The following is a 22,430-nucleotide window of genomic DNA, read 5'->3' on the forward strand; positions in this document are numbered from 1 at the left end:
ATGCATATGGGCTGCTGAAGTTGCAGATTTTGAAACCACAAATCTTTCAAGTTTTAAGAGAATTTCAATTCAAACAACTTTCAAGCCCAATTCTGCAGATTCATTCTGTTTCTTCTCATTAATGGCGTACTTTTATTATTGAAATACCTTGAATACACTTGCACAAAGGCACATTTTTTGTATTTATTGAGAAAAGTATGGGTTTGATTTGCATTAGGAATTTAAATAGTGTTCATATGCATTCGATTTTTTGCAGAGTATAATTTAAATTGTGTTCATATAAATTCTTTTGGTTGCAGTATTGTTCTTTTTTTTTTTTTTTTTTTTTTTGACATGTCTTACTTTCAGATATGGTAGGAAATGGTTTATAATGGTACCACTGTGGATGGTATTATGAGTGTTCTAATCAAAATTTAATCTTTCATGTTTTATTTTGTTTTACAAAATCCAAAATTTATATGTACATACTTGGTTTAAAAATCGGAAATATTATGTTTTGAAATGAAAATTCTACCATATTAGACATGATTTCAATTCTTTTGTTTTTCTTTATAGTTTTTAATTTAAGATTCAAATTTAATTATTTTCATTACTTCTTTAATTTCTTAGATTGCAAGAATCTATTAAATTTAATACTATATTTTGTTTATGATTTTAGTGGATAAATAATTCAATAAAAAATAAAGTTTAAGATGGTTAAAAGTATATTTTGATAGATATTTGTAGTGTTCCACCAATAAGATAATGCAAGTTTACCATTATATTAACAATACATGTTAGTTTTATTTTTATTTTATGTTATGAAAATAAAATCAATAATTTTACACATATTACAACTAAATTTATTTTGGGTGGAGTAAGGGGAAATTGACTAATTTTATGTATATTATAAAATCATAACAGGTATTAAGTTATTTGTGCATTAAACTCATAATTTTTTTTTAATTTTTTTTTTATAATTTTACACAACTTTTAAATTTACAAATAATACTCTATTTGGTTTGGAGTTTTCAAAAACAGTTTTTTGAGTTTTCAATTCGTATTTTTATATTTTTAGTGATTCTTAAAATATTTTTATTTTTATTTTTATTTTTTAGATCCACTTAATCTTGATATACTTAAAAGATATAAAATTTGTACAAAAATCTTTAAAAGATTTATTGATTACAACAAAATACGAAAATGTATTGAATTTTCTTTTTTTAAATTTTTGATTTTTTTTTTGGTATTTGGTGAATTTTTAAAAAAAATTATATAAGTATTATATTTTTTAAGTGTATCTAGATTAGGTATATCTAGAAAATTTTAAAAAACTACGTAAAATGTTAAAAAAATTACTAAAAAATAAAAATTTAATTTTTTAAAAAGTGAGTTAAATCTAAAGTTTTATATAAGAGAAACAAAATGATTATAAAAAAAAACGAGTATAATATATATGGACAAAAAATATTTATCCCGTGCATAGCACGGGGTGAACGCTAGTAAAATAAAAAAAAAATGATTGTGATTTCTCTCATTCTTGTTTGATTAGATTTCATTAAGAGAAAAGAAAAGAAAAGAAATTATTTTATGTTATATTACTAAAATAATCTTTTTATTTTTTCAATCATTTTATTTCTTTTATTTTTATAGGGACAAAATTGGTGTTATGAAAATAGTAGTTTCTTTTCTCTCCCAATCTCTCCATTTTTGGGAAGATTGAAAATGAGGCTTATAAGAGAAATGAGTTTCTCTCAATTTCTCTCTATTTCTTCTCATTTCTCTCCACTTAAGTTATCCAAACAAATAAGAGAAATAAATATCTCTCAATTTCTTTTCTTTTCTTTTCTCTCCAAATCACTCAATCCAAACATAGAGTGAAAGGTGAAGTGACTGTGCGAGAGATTACTGCCAATTGGTATCAATTCGGTTTGCTCTATAGTTGTCCTTCCAATTAGGATGTAATCGGTTCGGTACCGTAGCTATAATGTCAATTTCATTATTTTGAATATCGATACAAATCGTAATTCTCATCAAATCGTACCAAATTGAACCAATTGAAATGATTTGATTTGATATGATTTAATCGATTTAAGATTTTTCAAACTTGAACCACTTTTCAATATAATCATTACCAAACCAAATCAAACCAAGCCTTAAGTCCCATCAAATGAGGTCAGCTACATGAATCTTTCTTCTTCACGCGGTCCTATCAAAGGCCGTGTCGTTAATCAAATTAAGTAGATTCATATTTCTATTTACAACGATAACCAACGTTAATCTAGGCTTACCCCGTCCCCTAACACTTCCGTCTACCGTTACAGTATCGCATCTCTTCACTACTGCCTCTGTTGGTCTACGTTAAATATGACCAAACCACCTCAATCGATTTTCTCTCAACTTATCTTTTATCTGTACTATTCCTACTTATTCCCAAATACACTTATTCATAATTTTGTTTTGTCTAGTCTTGCCACACATTCACCTTAGTATTCTCATCTCAGCCACACTCATCTTATCTACATATTGTTTCTTGGTTGCCCAACATTCCGTCCCATTCAACATCGTTGGTCTAATAGTCGTTCTATAGAACTTATCTTTAAGTCTAGTAGATATTCGTTTATCGCACAGTACCCTAAACGCACTTCTCCACTTACACCATGCCACCTTAATCTTATAGGTCACATCCGCATCAATCTCTCTGGCTGTTGTAATAATCGATCCTAAATAACGAAAGTGTTCACCCTTAGGCAGTTCTTGGTTCACAATCTTCACTTCTCATCTGCTTTCATTATTACTATTACTAAATTTACACTCCATGTACTTTGTCTTAATTCTGCTTATCCGGAATCTTTTAAATTCACGGGTTTTTCTCCAAATTTCCAACTTTGTATTAACTCCTTCTCTAGTCTCATCCACTAGCACTATATCGTCTGTAAAAAACATACACCAGGGCACGTCATCCTGGATATTTCTCGTCAACTCATCCATAACTAAAGCAAAAAGATAAGGACTTAAGGTAGATCCTTGGTATAGCCCTACAATGATAGGAAATTCATTTGTCTCTCCAGCAAACGATATAATAGTTGTTACCAACCTGTAACAACCCTCATACTGTTTACCGATTAAAGACTGATTGATTACCGATAACCATCGATTACCGTTAAACTGAATTGATTATGATCGATAATTGAACTGATTAAAGTACTGAACTGACTGACTGAAAACTGGAACTGGATTGAATGAGATTTTATGGTATAATTATCCGAAAACTGATTAGGTATGCTTACATTAGATTAAATAAGCTAATTTAAGAGTTGGACTTAATTACCGTTTTGCCCTTGAGTGGGCCACTACCTCTACACCTTGAGCTCACTATACTTGAGCCAAAAACATTTTCCTCAGCCTTCTTCTTGTTCTTGCCGACCTTGAGGGAGAGAGGGAGAGAATAGAATTGTTCTCGGGGGTTTGGCTTAGTCAACTTGAAGAATTGCTTGAAATTGAAGTGTATCTGCCTATTTGAGCTCCCTCACTTCTAATTCTACACCTAAGGTAGATCATTCATCATCTTAATGGTGTCTTTGAGTTATTCTTGCATGATTCATGCTTCATTGTAGAACTAAGTCATGAATTGGTTCATTGTTGTTGAATTGAAACTTAATTGTTGCATGCATGTACATATATTGAAGTTTTGAGGTTGTAGTCCATGTTTCCTCACATGCATGTCCATCTTTTGGTCATACTCCATGAGTTCATCTTGTTTTTGAAGGTTTGAGCTCTTTTGAAACAACATTAAAGCTTTGAAAATGATTTGAGATCATGCATGTTGCATGTTCATATTGTTCTTGAAATTGGTTTGAAATTGGGTTTGAATGAAACACCCTTGGGCTTTGATTTCTCAAATTGAGTTTTGAACCATGTTTAACTATGAGTTTACATGTGTTTTCTGGAAATTTAGCCCAAGAGGTCGAGTTTTGATGCTTTTGAACTTGGTTTTGAGCTTGGAGGTGCAATCTGGGTTTTTCAGATTTCGCACTTCCGCTCGAGCGGGGGAAATGCCGCTCGAGCGTGGAATCCGAGCATCCAGCATCTCTCTGCACTGTTTTACAGTCCGCTCGAGCGGAGGATTGGGCGCTCGAGCGGAGTCTTGTCTCAAGCTCGAGCGGGCGTCGAGCGGAGATTTCACCCATCTAGTACTTTTACAGTACGCTCGAGCGGGTAAGTTTACGCTCGAGCGTGTACCTTTGTTGCGTGACCGCTCGAGCGGGGAAACATGCGCTCGAGCGGGACCCTATTTTTCTGAAAATGCTTTTAATGTACATCTTTGCATCCTCATCCCATTCTAGGCATTCTTAGGCCTAGTTTAAGGCATCTTGTTGAGGATATAGATGTAGAACACACCGAGGCATTAGGAATTAAGTTATTACCGTTCCCAATTGGGTAGCTTAGTGTGTGTTCAATCTGTTAACTGTGTAGGGTTGGCGACTGGGGAGACACGCTCTAGCATACTGTAGCCCAAACTCTGTGAGTAACAATTGTGTAAAGATATGTTCAACTGATATCTTTTGAATACTGAACTGAACTGTTTACTGAACTGGTATTACTGAATGAATGTATGTCCTTTATTTCTGACTGTACTGTGGCATCCTTGGTACCTACTGTTTACTGTTACTGTTACTGTTACAGAGATCTCTGTCGGTTCCCTCGTGGAGCCACTATTGTTTACTGACTGATGGCCATCATTACTGTTCGGTCTTTTAAGACCTACTGTTACTGTTATGCTAATGGATGTACCACATATGACTGTTTACTGTACTGAACAACTGAAATACTGATTGAATTGAACTGTTTTCATTACCGTAAGGACATTCATTCTAAACCTCTTTACGCATTATGTTATTCACTGGGCTTTAGCTCACTGTTTATATATATATGTAGGTGCTCAGCCACCAGATCGGAGCTAGGAGCGTGGGTTAGACTCCAGTTTTGTCAAGCCAGCCTTTGTGCCTCATTGCGAGGTTCCGAGTTGCCATGCTATGGCTTTGGGGTGTTTTGTTCGTTTCCCCCGTCTGTCTCCATACTATTTGGATTACTGTATAGACTGTCAGTTGCTAACTGTACTGTTATCAAGGGATTAGGTCCCTGTACTGTGTGACTGTAAATTTTGTATAGACTGTACTGTTTGTATATGTATGAATGCATGAAAAATCTTTTTGGCATACAGACTGTCACAGCTCAATGGACATTATTCATTTACTGTATTGGCTTCCGCCAGGCCCTGTACTCTGTTTTACTGTATTACTGTTAAGCAGGCCTTCGGTAATCTCGGATTACTGGCCGGTTACGGTGCTAAACCCATAGGGCCGGGTTTGGGTCGTGACACAACCCTTCATACGTGTCCCTAATCACATCAATGTAACCTTTTGTCATCCCTTTCTTCGCTAACACCAACCATATTATATCCCGGGGTACTCTATCATATACTTTCTCAAGGTTGATAAACACCATATGAATGTCTCTTTTTTTTCTTTATACTTTTCTATTACTCTTCTCAAAAGCTAGATCGCTTCTATTGTTGACCTACCAGGCATAAATCCAAATTGATTTTCTGACACCTCTGTTATATCTCGCAATCGGCGTTCTATCACCCTCTTCCACACTTTCATTATATGACACATTAGCTTGATTCCTCTACAGTTGTTGCAATTCTGGACATCTCATTTATTCTTATAGATTGACATTAAAATATTCTTTCTCCACCCATCTGGCATGTTCCTAATCAACAAAATTTTGCTAAACAACCTAGTCAACCAAGCAGCCCATTTTTTACCCAAATACTTCCAAGCTTCAATAGGGATATCATCTGATCCTAAAGCCTTATTTGATTTCATCTTCTTAAGTGCAATCTCCACTTCAAAGTTCCTAATCCTGCGATAGAATCTATAGTCTTGGTTTATCGTATTGCTGGCTATTTCTTTCCCTATCGCCGTACCTCCATGTTCCTCATTCAATAGTTTCTCAAAATAGTTTTTCCATTTTTCCTTAATCTCTTTATCCTTCACAAATACCTTAGAATCTTCACTCTTGATGCACTTAACTTAATTAAAATCTCTTGTTTTCCTCTTTCGTATCTTAGCAAGTTTGTATACCATCTTTTCTCATTTTTTACTATATAGTTTAGTGTATAGGTCATCATAAGCTTTCAACTTAGCCTCTCTCACTACTTTCTTGACCTCCTTATTAGCCAATCTATAGCTCTGAAGGTTTTCCTTAGTTCTATCCTTTTGCCACTTTTTAAAGCACTCTTTTTTTGCCTTAACTACCGCTTGAATCTCTTCCCTCCACCACCAAGTTTCCCTAGTGTTGTGTCCCGTTCCTTTCGACTCTCCAAGCACTTCCCTTGAGATTCTCCTTATACAATTGGCCATCGAGTTCCACTTCCAAGTCCCAAGTGCCTTCCTTATCCATTTTATTCTTAAATATTTCTAATTTATCCCCTTTTAGGTCTCACCATCTCGTCCTACGACGTCCACCATCCTACCTAGCTTGGTATTGCCATCAAAAACATAAATCTAATACCAAAATCCTATGTTGAGAAGTCAAGCTCTCTCCAGGAATCACCTTACAATCATTGTATTTTAGGCAGTCCACTTTTCTCACTAAGAAGTAATCTATTTGGCTCTTAACTGACCCACTCTTAAAGATTATTAAATGTTCATCCCTCTTCTTATACATAGTATTGGCCACCACCAGGTCAGAAGTCAACACAAAATCTAAGATACTGTCTCCAGCCTCATTTCTGTCACTAAAATCGTATCTACCATGCACCATTTCATAGCCTAGTTTATCTATGCCTACATGGCCATTAAAATCTCCACCTATAACCAGATTCTCTCATATGAGTATCTTTTGTAAGATCTCATCCATTTGCTTCCAAAAATCCCTCTTAGTCGGATCATCTAATCCTATTTGAGGGGCATATACACTAATAACGTTCACTATATTTCCTCCAATAACTAGTTTAACTAACATAATCCTATCTCCTTTCCTAATGACCACCACTACATTTTCCACAAGACCCTTGACAATTAAGATTTCTACTCCACTCCTGTTTTTATCCTTACCATTATAATACAGTTTAAAACCGGTATCCTCAATTTCCGTAACTTTCTCACCCGTCCACTTAGTTTCTTGTACGCAAGCTATATTAACTCTCTTTCTAATCATAATATCTACCAATTCCATCGTCTTACCAGTTAAGGTTCCTATATTCAATTAGTTACCCTAAACCTATAGTCTTGGACTAGCTTCTTTACCAGCGCTCGTCTAGAAAAATGTGGTAACTTTTGCCCATTTTTCACTGCACTCAGGCGTCAATGTGACCCCCCTTACTCACTTTTTGAAACACCCGGAGGCAGGCGCAACGCGTCACTTGAGGGGAAAGACCTAGTATTTAAACGTTTCAAAGTAGGATTCATTGTCATAAGGGATCCGAGCGGCTTTTTTACGGGTTGGTTGTCGGCTACCTAACACACAACCCTCTTCTTTAACCATGGCTTGGGACTGGCAGAGTTGTTAACAACCCCGACAGAGTTTTTAAAATATAATCATTAATCTATATAAAAACATTAATATAGTTATTTGTCTATCATTTCAAACATATCCAATCTATCCATTTAATACTTACTTTTCAATACCTAAATTAACAAAAATAAAAACAAAAAAAAAGTTTTAAAATACTAAAGTTTCAAGAATAATGAGTTAGAATTAAGATTATATATAATAAGAGTTTACAAACTTAAGTTATAAAGATGATAAGGTTAATTAATTAAGGTTAATAACTTATTATACTCATTAATATCATTATATTATTAGATTATATATATGTATATTATAAATACAATATATGTTGAAACGGTCGATTTCGGTTTAGTTCGGTACACAGAGTGCTTAAATCAATACCGAACCGAAAATCTAAAAAAATCAAATTTAAAAACCGCACAGACCGATTCTTGTTAAAAAACAGACCAAATATAGCTGGTTTAGTCCGATTTAATAGGTTTTTTCTATTTTTCTTATATCCCTACTTCCAATGATAAAAGGACATGTAATTATTATTATTATTATTTTTTGTGAAAATAAATTTAGAAAGTGATTTAGTTATTTATTTTGTATGAATTTGAAATCACAAGGATTGAGAATAAAATAAACTGTAGATTATAAATCAATAATATTATAAATTCAGACTTAATTATTTAAAATTATTATTTAATGGTTTAAATATATTTTACATGCAAACTCCACATTACACTAATGGAATCTCAACCATACAATCACTATTCTAGGTCAATGCAAGGACCATTACATCCTTAAGGCTTAAGTTTTGAAAATTACATGACGTCCGTTCAAGTTTATAATCACATAATAAATTATTTATTTTATTAATAAATTAAAAAGTCAATTGATAGTTTTAATGATGTTAAAAATATATTTTAATTAATAATTAAAGTAATTTTATTATTGTATAGAAGAGTAATTATAAATTTTATTTTTTTCTATTAATTATGTTGAATAAATATTCTGATATGAGAGTATTTATAATCAACAATGATTCATCCACACAAATTTTCCTCCTTAAATCTCCTAAATGATATTCTTACCAGTAAGAAACCATACTCTTATCGGTAAAAATGTCATTCGAGAGATTCGAAGGAGAAAAATTATGCAGATAAATCATTAATCATTTATAATTTTTCAAATTATAAAAAATAATTTGCATTTTAAGTAAATTTTAAAAGATATATTTGTAATTTATCTTAAAATAAAGGGTAAATTACAAATACACCTCTTGAGGTTTGTTTAAAATACAGATTGTCTCCTGTAGTTTGAAAAATTACAAATACCCCATCGTTAAAATATTTTATTTAACAGAATTAATTAAAAAAAAGAAATTCATAATTGTTCTTTTATACAATAATAAAATTATTTAAATTATTAATTGAAACATATTTATATCATCATTAAAAACTGTAATTGATTTGATAATTTATTAATAAAATGGGTGATTTATTATGAAATTAGAAACCTCAAAAGTTGAAATGTAATTTCCAGAACTATAGAGGGCGATTTGTATTTTAATCAAACCTCAGGGGGTGTATTTGTAATTTACCCTAATATAAAATATAAGTACCTACCAATTCATAAAGTAATTGTCTCTTAAAATTTTGGGTAGACTCCCAAGATTTGCTTAAAATACAAATTATCCTTTATGGTTTGGAAAATTACAAATACCTTTTTGTTAGTATTTTTTTATTTAACAGAATTAACTAAAAAAATAAAATTCATAATTGCTCTCCTATACAATAATAAAATTACCTAAATTATTGATTGAAACATATTTATAACATCATTAAAAATTATTAATTGACTTAATGATTTATTAATAAAAATGGCAATTTGTTATGACATTAGAAACCTCATGGAGTGGAATGTAATTTCCAAAATCATAAGAAACGATTCGTATTTTAATCAAATCTCAAAGAATGTATTTATAATTTACCCTTAAATTTTAAATTTAAAGTATTACTCGACTTGATCTAATAACACTTTGAATATAATAATTTATCGTATTATTGCAATTTGTCAAGTAGGCTGCAAAATGAATTAAAAAAATATACGAAAACATATTCTAAATAATTAAGAAAAATATTATTGAAAAAAATTAATTATTCGACATTGATTCGGTCATTGTTTTAAAGATTTGTATAAAAAACTATAATCTCTCTTCCCTGTCATCCATCTAGATTCTTATTCAATGACCTCTTATCTTAAAGCTTGTTTGGAATTTTTTTTTTTTTTACTTTATTTTTTAATTTTTCTTTTCAAAATTACAAGTATAGGGACAAATTTATTTTTTTACTCTATGTTTAGAAATCATGTGTTTGTTTAAAAGTGTTATTGCAGGTAACCTTTTTTTCAATTGAATGCAAACACTTAGAAAGAAATTACGGGACGCCGACCATAAATTCAATTTCAAAATGTTTGACACAAACTCTATTTTTTGAGGATTAAAAAAAACAAATAATTGAAAAGATCATATAATCATTGCCTGTTTATTTATTTGTATATTGTCAATATCACTTATTTATCTATTTATTTGTCTATGTATAATCTACTTATTTATCCATATATCACCTATCTATTTAAATTACCATCACTAGAGACCAATATAGTTTACTTTTATGTCATTTTTTGACAACTTTTTTGGCCAGTGACAATGATAATCCAATGACAGTCTATAGTGAAGTAAAAAATTTATAAAAAAAAATAAATCTAAATAATAATTTATCATTTTTACCAAATAATTTCATTAATCATGTTATTATCACACCCCCCCCAAAAAAAAAAAAACAATTTTTGGATCTAATATCATATCCATCCAAAAAATTTGACTTATCACCAACAAACAAAAAAAAAAAATTATAATTCACATAGTGTTTTATGTTAAATTAAAAAAAGTGATTTCTAGTCATGTTTTAACTTAGAATAAGAAATAAGTTGATCTGTACACATCTCTCACATATTTTAGAGACTAAAGGCCTATTTGGGTAATTAGAAAGACAAAATTAATTTATTGACTTATTTAAATCACATCACCTCTCTATTTTTTGCATATTTTTTTTTTAAAAAAATAATTTTTTTTTTTTACTTTTCAAAATAGGCCTAAAAGTATAAATTTTTTAATTAAACTTGTACATTTACTCCTGATTTTAACCGGGTACATACTAATTAATCAATAAATATTGAGCCATATTTGACATTTTCATGTTTTAATACATCACTGCCTTGGGCTCCAAGAAATTAGAAGTGGAAAGAATTCTTCACTTTATTAAAAAAAGAAAGCAAAGAAAGAAAAAAAATGAGTGCTCAACACTCTTCCACCTCTATATATATTTGAAAATATGATCTTCTCAATCAACACCTCAAAAAAAAAAAAAAAGAAAGAAAGAAAGAAAAAAAGGAGAGAAATTTTGTTTTGTTGACAAACTCAAAACCTCTCTTGCACCCTAAGACAACAACAATCTTCACAGCACTGTTGTTTATTTGTTGTAATTGTTCTTGATTCTGTACAAATTTAGAACAAGCCTAATTATTTTGTTGCAGTTGAGGGAGAAAAAAAAAAAAAGAAAAGAGAAAGGATACAAGAATGGGGTCGCTAAAGCTGCAGAAACGATTAGCAGCTAGCATACTCAACTGTGGAAAGGGGAAGGTGTGGCTTGACCCTAACGAGACCGGTGATATCTCCATGGCCAATACTAGTATGTCTTTTCCTGTTTTTAAAATTATTCATATCTTGTGTTGATGAACAAATTTTTGGCGAATAAATTGCGACAATTTGTTTACCATTTTGGTCGACAAATCTCTATTTTCGTATTTTGCATCCATTTTTATGTGGGCAAGTCTGTCTTTTGTTGTTGTTATATTTTGTTTTACATAGTCATTACATCATAATTTCTAAAGAATTTTTTGGAAAAATAAGGTGTGTAATTTTATGTTAAATTATTTGTGTTTATTGAAAATAATGAGGGCGGTATTAAGTAATTGGTGCTAATAATGTGTAGCAATTTTTTTGTTTTTTTTTGGGGGGGTATTGATTTACAGGGATGTTCATAAGAAAGCTAGTAGCGTGCGGTATTATCATCAAGAAGCCAAGAACAATTCACTCCAAATCTCATGCTCGATTGGCTTTACAAGCAAAGAGAAAGGGAAGGCACTCGGGTTATGGAAAGCGAAAGGGAACAAGTGAGGCAAGACTACCAACAAAGGTGTTGTGGATGAGGAGGTTGAGAGTTTTGCGACGTTTACTGTGTAAGTACCGTGAATTAAATAAGATTGACAAGCACTCGTACCATGAGATGTACATGAAGGTGAAGGGAAATGTTTTCAAGAACAAGCGCGCAATGATGGAGAACATTCACAAGGAACAGGTTGAGAAAGCGAGAGTAAAGTCACTTTTTGATCAGACAAAGGCCATGCAAACCAAAAACAACATTATTAGGAAATTTTAATTTGATGAATAAGCATTTAAATAACAAAATCAAATATGTTCAATTGTAGTTGAGATTTTTAGAGTTTGTTCTATATATGTTGTTCTGTGATATATATTGCTCTGTGAGTTAATTCAAAAAACTTCTTTGGGTTTGATACTTCGAGAGATTAAATTTTAATTATAATTGCCGAATGATATTATTCAAATTGTTTGATGAATGACTTCTAGTCCGGTTAGACGAATACTTTATTCTCATCTCTTTCTTTTTCTTTTCTTTTTTCCATTTATTTTTTCTTCATTTTTCTGATCTCAGAAAAAAAGACAAGCTAGCTCCCATTTTAAATGCCAAAAGGGTATATCCTTGCAAGGAATTCCATCAATGAGTTTGTCCTTCTATAAATTTCCAATTTTGTTTTTTGTCGTTTGGAAAACAAAGGAAAGCATATGCAAAATAATGAACAAGTATGAGTTTAAAAATAAGATTCATTTTTCCTAGACAAATATAATAAATGATGCGACTATCATTTTATATCAATTTGATTTATAAATAAATGCCTAAAAAATAATGATTTAAATTATTAAAATGAAATCCATAGGTTGCCAACGGGCCAAAGTGCACAATCCAATTCATTGTCATGGGGCGGAGAGAAAATCTTCTCAAAATAAAAAACAGTGAAAATTTCAAAAACACAATTATTTTACACAAATGATTTTATTTTTTATTTTTTTTTTGAGAATTCATAAAGCAATTTAAAATTGATTTCTAAAAATATTATGATTTAACCCCCAAAAAAATTGAAAATAGATTTCAAAAAATAATATGTGAAACAAGTTAGTGATTTATATGTGTGTAGGAATGGTAACAGGGCAGGCGGGCCGGGGATTACACTCCCCGTCCCCGATCCTTGAAAGTGATAAATTTTCCGTCCTCGTCCTCGATGGGAAGCTCGTCGCCCTCCCCCTCGCCTTCTAACTGGGATCGAGTATCCCCGACCCCAAAAAATTCCTGAATTAACAGTAGCATATCATAATTTTATTTTTATTTTTTTTATTCAAAGGAAAAATTAACAGTGATATGTAAATACCTTCAAATTCAAAATAGTATATCTTCAAACTCACAATGATTTGTAAATAGCATATCTTCAAATTAAAAAATAGCATATCTATCAATATATCTTATTCAAGCTCTTCACAAAAAATATTCAAATAGCATACTCAAGCTCCACTCAATATATTTGTCAACATATCTTCAAATAGCATATTACATCTAGCAGCCCTATATTCTATCCATTTAGAAACCGTAACCTATTTAAGCTCAACACAAAGGAGAATTGAACAAGTTGCAAAGAGAATAATTAGTCCCACGCACAGCTCGCAAGGGATAGGCTACCCAAAAAATAAAATAAAATAAAACAAATCCATTACAATATAAAAAACTGCACAGCTAAATAGCAGCCACAATAAAAAAAAAGGTACTTACGTGTAGGTCCTAATAAGTGGACTTATTGTCTAATAGGTCATATGAAAAAAATTTGTCATAAAAAATATCACTAATTATAAATTTTAGTGACAATTTATAAAAATCATGACAAAAAAAAATCACTAATTGTCAATTTTTAGCGACGTGTATAAAAAATTGTCACAAAAAAATTATTTTTAGTGACAATTTTACTAAGATTTATTTTCAATAGGACTTTATGGGAATTAAGTCCAACTATTATGACCTATTAGTAGTTTACCCTAAAAAAAAAAAACCAAATCTATTGTGAAAAAAAAAAAACAACATTGTTTCTCAAATACTCTGATATAACCACACAACTTTCATCATCTCCTTCAATTTGAATTCCTGTTAAATAACAAAAGGGAAAAAACAAATAATCAAATACTAATAATAAGATATAAAATATGTTAACAATTAAAACAAGAAAGATGACAACTAACACAAAAGTGACACACGACTTGTGACGCCTCAAAAAATAATTACAATAATCCACCCACAATATCCAATATATGATAACAACAATAATAAGGTTATCTTCCATTAATTCAATATGATATACAAAAGAGAAACATATGCACCATACATTCATAAAACCTAACCCTAAATCTATAGCATATGCTACCAATTAAAGGAGAGGAAAGAAGATAACAGACAAAAATGCCATGAAGGCTTACATATTTTCAAGATTGTGCTTAATTACAACAAAACAAGTCATCAGCTTAATACAAGTAAAGCCCTAGGCTTGAAAAGAAAATAAATACAAAGCAAACAGAAATTGAGCCTTCAGCCTCAAAGTCCTCCCAAGCTACGTATTTGGAGGAGACATATCACCTGCACCTGAAAATGATTTTTTCCAAGTAAGGTGAGCCAAACCCCAGTAAAAACAATCTAACACAATATATGAATCTTAACAAAAATATGAGTATAAAGTGCATATACAATGCATATGACAAAATCATTTGTATTGTTAAAATATCATTTTAGTCTTATTTCATTTCATGACAATCCATTTCATCTCAATCCATGAGTTAAATCCATTGTTATCCAGACAACACAACTGAGGTTACAACCCAGTGGCTCTCTAACCAATTCAATAATCATATAAACACTTCAATTTGTCATTTTATGGAAATTTCATCCACGAGAATTGGCACCCATGTATATACGTGCGATTTTTGGGATTTTCACCCTGGACACACATGCCAACTTAATTCAATGGAGTTCATCCCCTTTTTTCTCCCAAACATGGAGTACATCTCTTTTCTCCTCCCAAACATCATATATGTACAATGTATTAAAACACAGTCATATTCAATGACAATCGATAAGAAATTAGTTTCAATTCACCTAATCCTCATGCAATTTCTATAACAATCATAGCTATCATCTACCGATAGCCCAAAACAAATATTTTTAAATAGATATACAATCTCCAAAATAGATAAACTATCCATATTTCTATAGTTGAGAGATGACAATTATCCAACTCCACCATTTACATACATATCTATCCAATTTCACACTTCTCATACCAATTTCATTATTTATACAAAATAATCATTTGGAACATTTTAGAGCAAAACCCCATTTTCTCCTAAATCCAACCCATGTGTCAAAATCAACAAGTGTAACACAACACAACCTCATATCTATATCCATAACCATTTTCAACACCATTATTTGAAAACCCCTCTTTTGATTTTAAACCAAAACTCTAGGTTTGTCTAAATTCTTTCAAATCCCAACATTTATTTACACAATTAATAAATAACTAAGTTAAGAATCATAGGAATGTGAAAAAAGTCCCTACCTCAAGTTTAGAAAAGAGAGAAGGGAGAAAAGCCCAAAAGTTTATTGTGACAAAACAACGACTTGCTCCGATCAAAATGAAGCCCTTGACAAGCTCTACACTTAATCTCAAAGGATCAAGATGAGGAGATGCTTCCAAGTGAGTAGATTTAAAGATCTTTGAGCAAAAAGTGATTTTGTAGAGGGAGAAAGAGTTTCACAGCTTGGAAAAGGAAAAAGAGAAGAAAAAGTAAAGAAAATGTTAAGTGAATGACTTATTTATAGTACTAGGTCAAAATGAAATAAAGTCCCAAAGTCAACCTAAAAAATCAAGTCAAAATTCCCAAAAAATAGGGCCTAAAATCAACTGAAAATCTGGAAAAAGTTCGTAGGTGTCGACCCTTGCAACAGAGGTGTCGACCCTTATAAAGAAAAGCTAGAACATTCGTAGGTATCAACCCTTGCAAGGTGTCGACACCTCCCAACCTAGAGTCGACACCAAATTTCAGCAAGCAAACTCAGATTTTGCTGCATACAAGGGTCGACCTTTCCCAGACTGGCGTTGCCCTTTTGGCCAACAACAAAAGACAAGTGTCGACACCTCTAAGACTGGTGTCAACACTAAATTTCAGTACCCATTTCTAGAACACAGTAGCATGATAGTGTTGACCCTTCTAGCACTGGTGTCAACACCTGGAGCAGAAAAAGGCAAGGAATAAAAGGTAGTGTCGACATCAACAAGGAAGGTGTCGACCCCTAAAGCCAAAACCAATCATGAAGAAGAATGAATGACAACCATGACTATGGTTTTCCGAATTCAAAAGCAATAAATGGATCGGGTCGATGCCTGGATCGCTATAACTCATCCAAGTCGATCTCTTCATCATCATTTATAGTCACATAGCCCACCGATTCCAATGTTGAATTTCCTAAAAAGTGAAGAATATAAATTCAGTATTGAAATTATTCCATAGTAATATAAAATTGAAATAATAATATGTAAATTTGATGAAATAATAATATGGGTACTTTTCATCTCTGCAGCCCATAATCAACTTTGTACACGCATCAATGCTTCTATTCTGTTTGGATGAAGTCTACTACGATGTGGACTCACCAACCTTCCACTAGTACTAAATGTTGACTCAGAAGCAACAGTGGATACAGGAATAGTTAAAATATCCCTAGCTATTGCCTATAAGGCCGGACACTTTGGTCCATTGGCTTTCCACCAATTCAAAACATCAAAACCTGAAGTTCTTGGCAAAACATCATCTTCTAGATAATGGTCCAACTCTGATCTTACATTCTTCATTTTTTTACTTTTCTTTCTACTAATAAACAAATCATACTCTGAAAGAGTCTCTGTAACAATTTTTGGATGAATAGAAGATTCACCAAGAATATCGGTCTCCATACCAACTTGATGCTGATACTCTTGCAACAAATCATAACAAATCTGACGAACCCTATCAATTTTATCTTCAGCTTTGTCTCCAAAAAGTTTTTTCAAAATAAAACTCCAATACACTCATCTTATACCTATGATCAAATACAACAGCAACTCCAATACCATGTATCACTAACCAATATTTATCAAAATTTTCCATCATTTTTTATGCCATTGTTCTAATCACTTCAATTTCACAAGAGAGCCATTGAGACAATGTCATCCTAATCTCACATAAAATTGGGAAACAAGCATTGGCTATGGAATACTTAGTACCAAAAAATAACTCTGTGATAGAAAAAATATATCTTAAATCTCCCACTAATCTCTCTAGCAAACTCTCATGCTTCCTCGCTTGGCACAGTTTTATATTGGGGCTCTCTATTTTTCAACCGAGAAAAGACATCCTTATATAATAAGGCAGTTTGAAGCATCAAGTAGGTTGAATTCCACGTAGTTACGCAATCAAGTCCTAATTTCTTAGTATGTGAATTACGCAATTGATTGATTTTTTCTTCAATTTTTTCTTGTTTTTTAGGTGTTACTGTCCAATAAGCTACACTCTCTCGAATTTTCTCTACACCCACTCGTATGACATCCAGTCCATCTTTCACAATCAAATTCAAAATATGCACACAACAACGCATATGAAACAAAGTATCACCCAACAAAAGCGATGTATTACTCAACTTATCCATCAACATGGTAATCATGGCATCATTTGTGGAGCAATTATCAATAGTAACAGTAAAGATTTTTCTATCAATATTCCAGTCAATCATACACTCAAGCAAAGTATCACAATGAACTTTTTTGTGTGGACATGGAATATAAATAAACCTAAAATATAATATTCATGAACAAGTATTAATAACATGCAAATTGAATTGAATAAGATAGAACTTTTAAATGATTTGCAAATTTACGAATATATATCTCAAAATGCGATTTTGCAATGTCCATGAATCATCAATAAAGTGTTCTGTGATAGCCGTAAATCCTTTCTTTTGATTGCTTGCAATCCACATATCAGTTGTGATTGCCACCCTACTTTTATTATGCTTCACCAAACTCAATGTCTTCACCTTCTCATAATCATAAATCTTTAAAATATCACTCTTTATTGTATTTCAAGAAGGTACTTTAAACAATGGTTGAAGTGCTGCTGAATATCGTTTAAAACCAACATGATCTACAATAGAGAGGGGATATTCATGCAATATTATGGCATGTGACAACTCTTTCCTAGCAAAATCTTGATAAAAAATATATAAATTCATTTTTGGACTCTCTCTATTAAAGTTGTTAGTTAAAACTTTTTGCCTCATGTCCATCACTTTTTTCATAGCATAACTCTTATAGTGATCATGCAAATGCCTAGTTTCATTTTTTGAATCACCTCTAAGATGCTTATTATAATAATTACACATTGCCTTTCACACCCCATTGGCTTGTTATTTCTTAAAGTGTTCCCACACAACACTAGGTTTTCTTTTAGTTTCTCTACAAATATTAGACTTTTCTACTAAATCAATAACATTTTGATTAGAGAGGGGAGATGGTAAGTTCGTAGGTGAGTTGGTACCTGGCGATGATTGTTGTGAGACCTCTCTCTCAAATGGTACTTGAGAGTTAACTGGTACTTCAGAGTTAAATGGTACTTGAGAGTTAACATATGTCATTTTTAACTTTTATAAAAATAATATGGATTGAATTAATGTTAACAGAGGCAGCAATATCATATAATAAACACAGACGTCAATATCATCCTAGTAATGTTAACAAACAAACAAATAAAAAAATGGATTGAATTAATTCAGCATTACAATGTGTACACTAATTAGAGGCTTTTTTAGTGAACAATTTGACTTGGAATGTCCAAAAGAAGTTTATTAATCAGTGAAGCCAATCTTCATTAAATTAAATCTTGTTAAATTAGAGGTTTTGAAACCAAATTTACTTAATTAATTATTCATTATTCACTAATCTCTCATAACAACTCTCCACATCAAATTAAGGTTGTCTTCAACAAGTAATAACAGATCATACATATCAATAATTAAAAAAAAAAAAAAAAAACATGATTTGTATGAAAACAAGATGTAGACAAGTAGTGTTTCGTAATCTTAAAAAACAAAAAGAAATCAAAATTTTAACAAGAAACCCATATTTAAAATAAATAAATTCAGAGGAAAAAAAAAAACAACAGTCAAAATAGTAACAGAACTCAGATCTAGATCTAGTTTAACGAGATATATATATATCCTGTGAAAATCGGCGGTGAGGGAGGATTGGCGGTGAGTAGCAGCCGTTATGTGTGTGTGTGTGAGAGAGAGTGAGAGTGAGAGAGAGAGAGAGAGAGAGAGAGAGAGAGAGAGGCGAAACCCTAAACAGCAGTAGCAATTAGGGGGGATTGGCGGTGAGGGAGTAGAGAGAAACCCTAGACAGCGGCAGAGAGAGAGAGAGAGAGAGAGAGTAACAGTAGCCTTGTGTTTGTGTTGTGTGTCATTGTGTTAACCAAACCCTAAACATACACATATATAAACAGGGGCATATTCATAAATTTACATCGGGGGCTAAACAGGGGCGGGGCCAGGGCTAGGGCTTAGAAATGTATACCGTCCCCAGCCCAAGTATTAATGGGGATTGATTTTTGAATACCATCTCCGGCCCGTCGGGGATATTTTTGGATAAAATCCACTCAATTTGAGGTCGGGGCATCAAGTCCCCGTCAGATCGGGTTCAGATTGCCATCCCTATATGGGTGGTGATACTTATCAGACCATTTGATTTGGTATTATTTTTGTCAATTCCCAATCACTTTTGGTTAGGGGTGGGCAACGATTTATCCGATCCGCAAAAATCGCCCAACCTCGCATGCAAATGGACAGTTTCACAAATACAATGCGGGTGGATGCGATTTGAAATATGGCATATTTACGGGTTGCGGGCGGGTTGCGAGTTTAACCCGCACCCGTAAGAACCCGCCTGCACACTTTTTTATTTTATTTGATTTTATTTGATTTTATTTTTTATTTTTTATCTTAACCGTTGATTTCATTTCTATATCCCATCTAGATATTTTTGTCCAAAACAAAACACCATTTATTTTTTGAACTTACTCTAGCATTACATTTGTTAATAGTATTATATCAACAGAAATTGAATAAATACTGATCATATTTTATTGTAACGCCCTCAAAATAAGACATAATTCATTCATTCTTAAGATCCGTAAAACATAGAAGAGGTATTATATTTCATACATCAGAGTGTTCTTTACAAAAGATATTACATGTTAATCAACAAAATAAATACCCTACGGGCTTACGTCTTTCCAAGTATGACTTGGTTACAACAAAAGAGGGTCAAAAGCCCTTTACAAGTTAAAGCCCTTGGCTTAGAAATGAAAACATATAACATAAAACAAAACAACCAAAATAGAGACTTCAGCCCCGAGACCTTCCAAGTTATGACCTTGGAGGCGACATGTCACCTGTACCTAAAAACGGTGTCCCAAGCAGGGTGAGCCAAAGCCCAGTAAAGATATGGTAAACAGAATATGAGAATTAACTAAAACATTAACATCCGATAAATGTTTAACACAAATAAGCTACGTACATCATCTCTATAACCAATTAATTCATTGACATAGTTCAATATTATCCAACAGTTTAAAATGAGACTACAACTTATATATCAACACTTCAATAGCAAACATCATTCACCACTTCCATTCACTTGCCATTTTTCAGAACTACGTCCGAGGGAACCGGCACCCATAAATAAATAAAATTTCGGGACTTGTACCCTGGCCACTCTGGCCAACTTAGTTATCAATGGAGTCCATCCCCTATCTCCTTTCATACACAGATACATATATAATGTATTAAACATGTTGGCATATACAATGACCCAACAAACTCACATATTCAATATTTATATCCAACCGTCATATTCAATGACATCAACCAAGTGATTAGTTTCAATTTACCTAATCATCATGCAGTTTCTACAACAATCAAGGCTATCCTCCACCGATAGCCCAAGACAGATATTTTTACACAGATAAATAAATGTATCAAACAGATAATTTATTAACTTTTCCACAGGTGAGTGATTTTTCAATCCAACTACACCATTCAATTACAATTTCCCCAATTTCACGATTCTTAACCCAATTTCATATTCCCACAATTTACAAATTAATTATTTAAATTCAATTAGGGCATTAAACCCCCATTTCTTAATTATTGCACTCGAGGCCCAATTTCTCCAATTATATACACATAATCCTTTTTTAAGACCTTACATATACAATAGAGCCCAAAGGTAGAAAACCCCTCTTTTAAACATTTCAAATCTCAAACCCTAATTTCCCAAAATTTCTAAATCCCTCCATTTATACAGAATGGCTAATGTTTTTGTCAAAACTCATAATTAAGAGTAGAGTATCCCTACCTCAAATGAAGAAGCTCAAAGGAGAAAGAAGAAGAAAACCCGAGATGCTCCAAATCCAAGATTTTTTGGATCAAAAGATAGCCCAAACCAAGCTCTAACTTTCTTACAAAGGGACTAGGGTAGAAAACCTCCAGAATATGGAGTATTTGTAGAGAGAGTGTATAGAGAGAGAGAGGCAGCCGGATTAGGGTTTTTGGATAAAAAGATGATGAAAAAGTGATGAATATCATGCTGCTGCCAACTAATATAATCGAGTCTCGCTCGAGCGAAGAAGTGGTCGCTCGAGCGACCAGGCAAAAAGAAGCGTCGCTCGAGCGCAAGAAGCGTCGCTTGAGCGAACAATGCGAAACTTTAGGTCTGCAACCCCAGACGCACGCTCGAGCGCAAGAGTTCTCGCTCGAGCGAAGGAACACAAAACATAGGGCTCGCTCATTCGAGCTCAAGAAGCATCGCTCGAGTGAAGAATACCAACCTTCAAATCCAAAAGAGACGTAGACGCATGCTCGAGCGTAAGAGTTCTCGCTCGAGCGAAGAAATACACCAGACCAGGCTCGGTCGAGCGCAAGAAAGCTTGCTCAAGCAGAAGCTTCGTCTGAAAGGAAACCTGAAGACCCTCAATCCTCACTCGAGCGCAAGAACTCTTGCTCGAGCGAAGAAGCAAATACCCAGGCCTCGCTCGAAATCTTGGGCAGCAACCATTTGTTCTAACTCACAACCAGCCTGTTCCAAACTCACCAAACACATCCCAAAACTCAAATACAAAGAATAAAAGGATGGAAACGAGATACAAAAAACAACATACAACCACAGAACTCGAGTCCGGAATATAGTAAATGAGAGGGGAAAACTAGGGTCGCTATAATTATTGCTACATAACTGAACTTGTCCCGGATGAAGTGTGATTTGGAATTTTAAATTCCTTAATGAATATGAAGTTTTAGTTTAGGATTTTAAAATATGTATTTGTGTTAGTTTATTATTTGATTTAAGATTTTGAATGATTTGTTTGCGTTACGAATTGATTTTGTTATGTTTTTAATTTTATAAGTTTTAATTCATTAATTATTAATGTTGGAGCATTTTAGAAAATAAGGAGAAAAGGGTCCAAAATAAATATTTACAAAATGGGAAAAAAAACAAGGCTCAAAATAAATTTTTGAAGAAAAAAGTTCAATCTGCAAACTACTTGCAACCGCCCGCAC

The 22,430-nt window shown here is 32.5% G+C and overlaps 1 protein-coding gene across 1 annotated transcript; it reads left to right on the top strand.

Moving 5' to 3' along the window:
- The first annotated feature begins 10,910 nt into the window (after positions 1-10,910).
- LOC114282968 (large ribosomal subunit protein eL19z) lies at positions 10,911-12,185 on the top strand. Its single transcript, XM_028225756.2, has 2 exons — positions 10,911-11,297; positions 11,641-12,185. Exons 1-2 carry the CDS (start codon positions 11,186-11,188, stop codon positions 12,045-12,047), a joined length of 519 nt encoding a protein of 172 aa, XP_028081557.2. The 5' UTR covers positions 10,911-11,185; the 3' UTR covers positions 12,048-12,185.
- Positions 12,186-22,430: the final 10,245 nt, after the last annotated feature.

The sequence above is a fragment of the Camellia sinensis genome, chromosome 4 (genome assembly GCF_055761805.1).
Source record: "Camellia sinensis isolate YWXY chromosome 4, ASM5576180v1, whole genome shotgun sequence".
Taxonomy (NCBI): Eukaryota; Viridiplantae; Streptophyta; class Magnoliopsida; order Ericales; family Theaceae; genus Camellia; species Camellia sinensis.

What these genes read in the sequence shown, in the direction of transcription:
- LOC114282968 (XM_028225756.2), top strand. Translation starts at nt 11,186, where the DNA reads ATGGGGTCGCTAAAGCTGCAGAAACGATTAGCAGCTAGCATACTCAAC. An exon ending in TATCTCCATGGCCAATACTA is followed by an intron (nt 11,298 to 11,640) that starts GTATGTCTTTTC and finishes ATTGATTTACAG; the next exon opens with GGATGTTCATAAGAAAGCTA.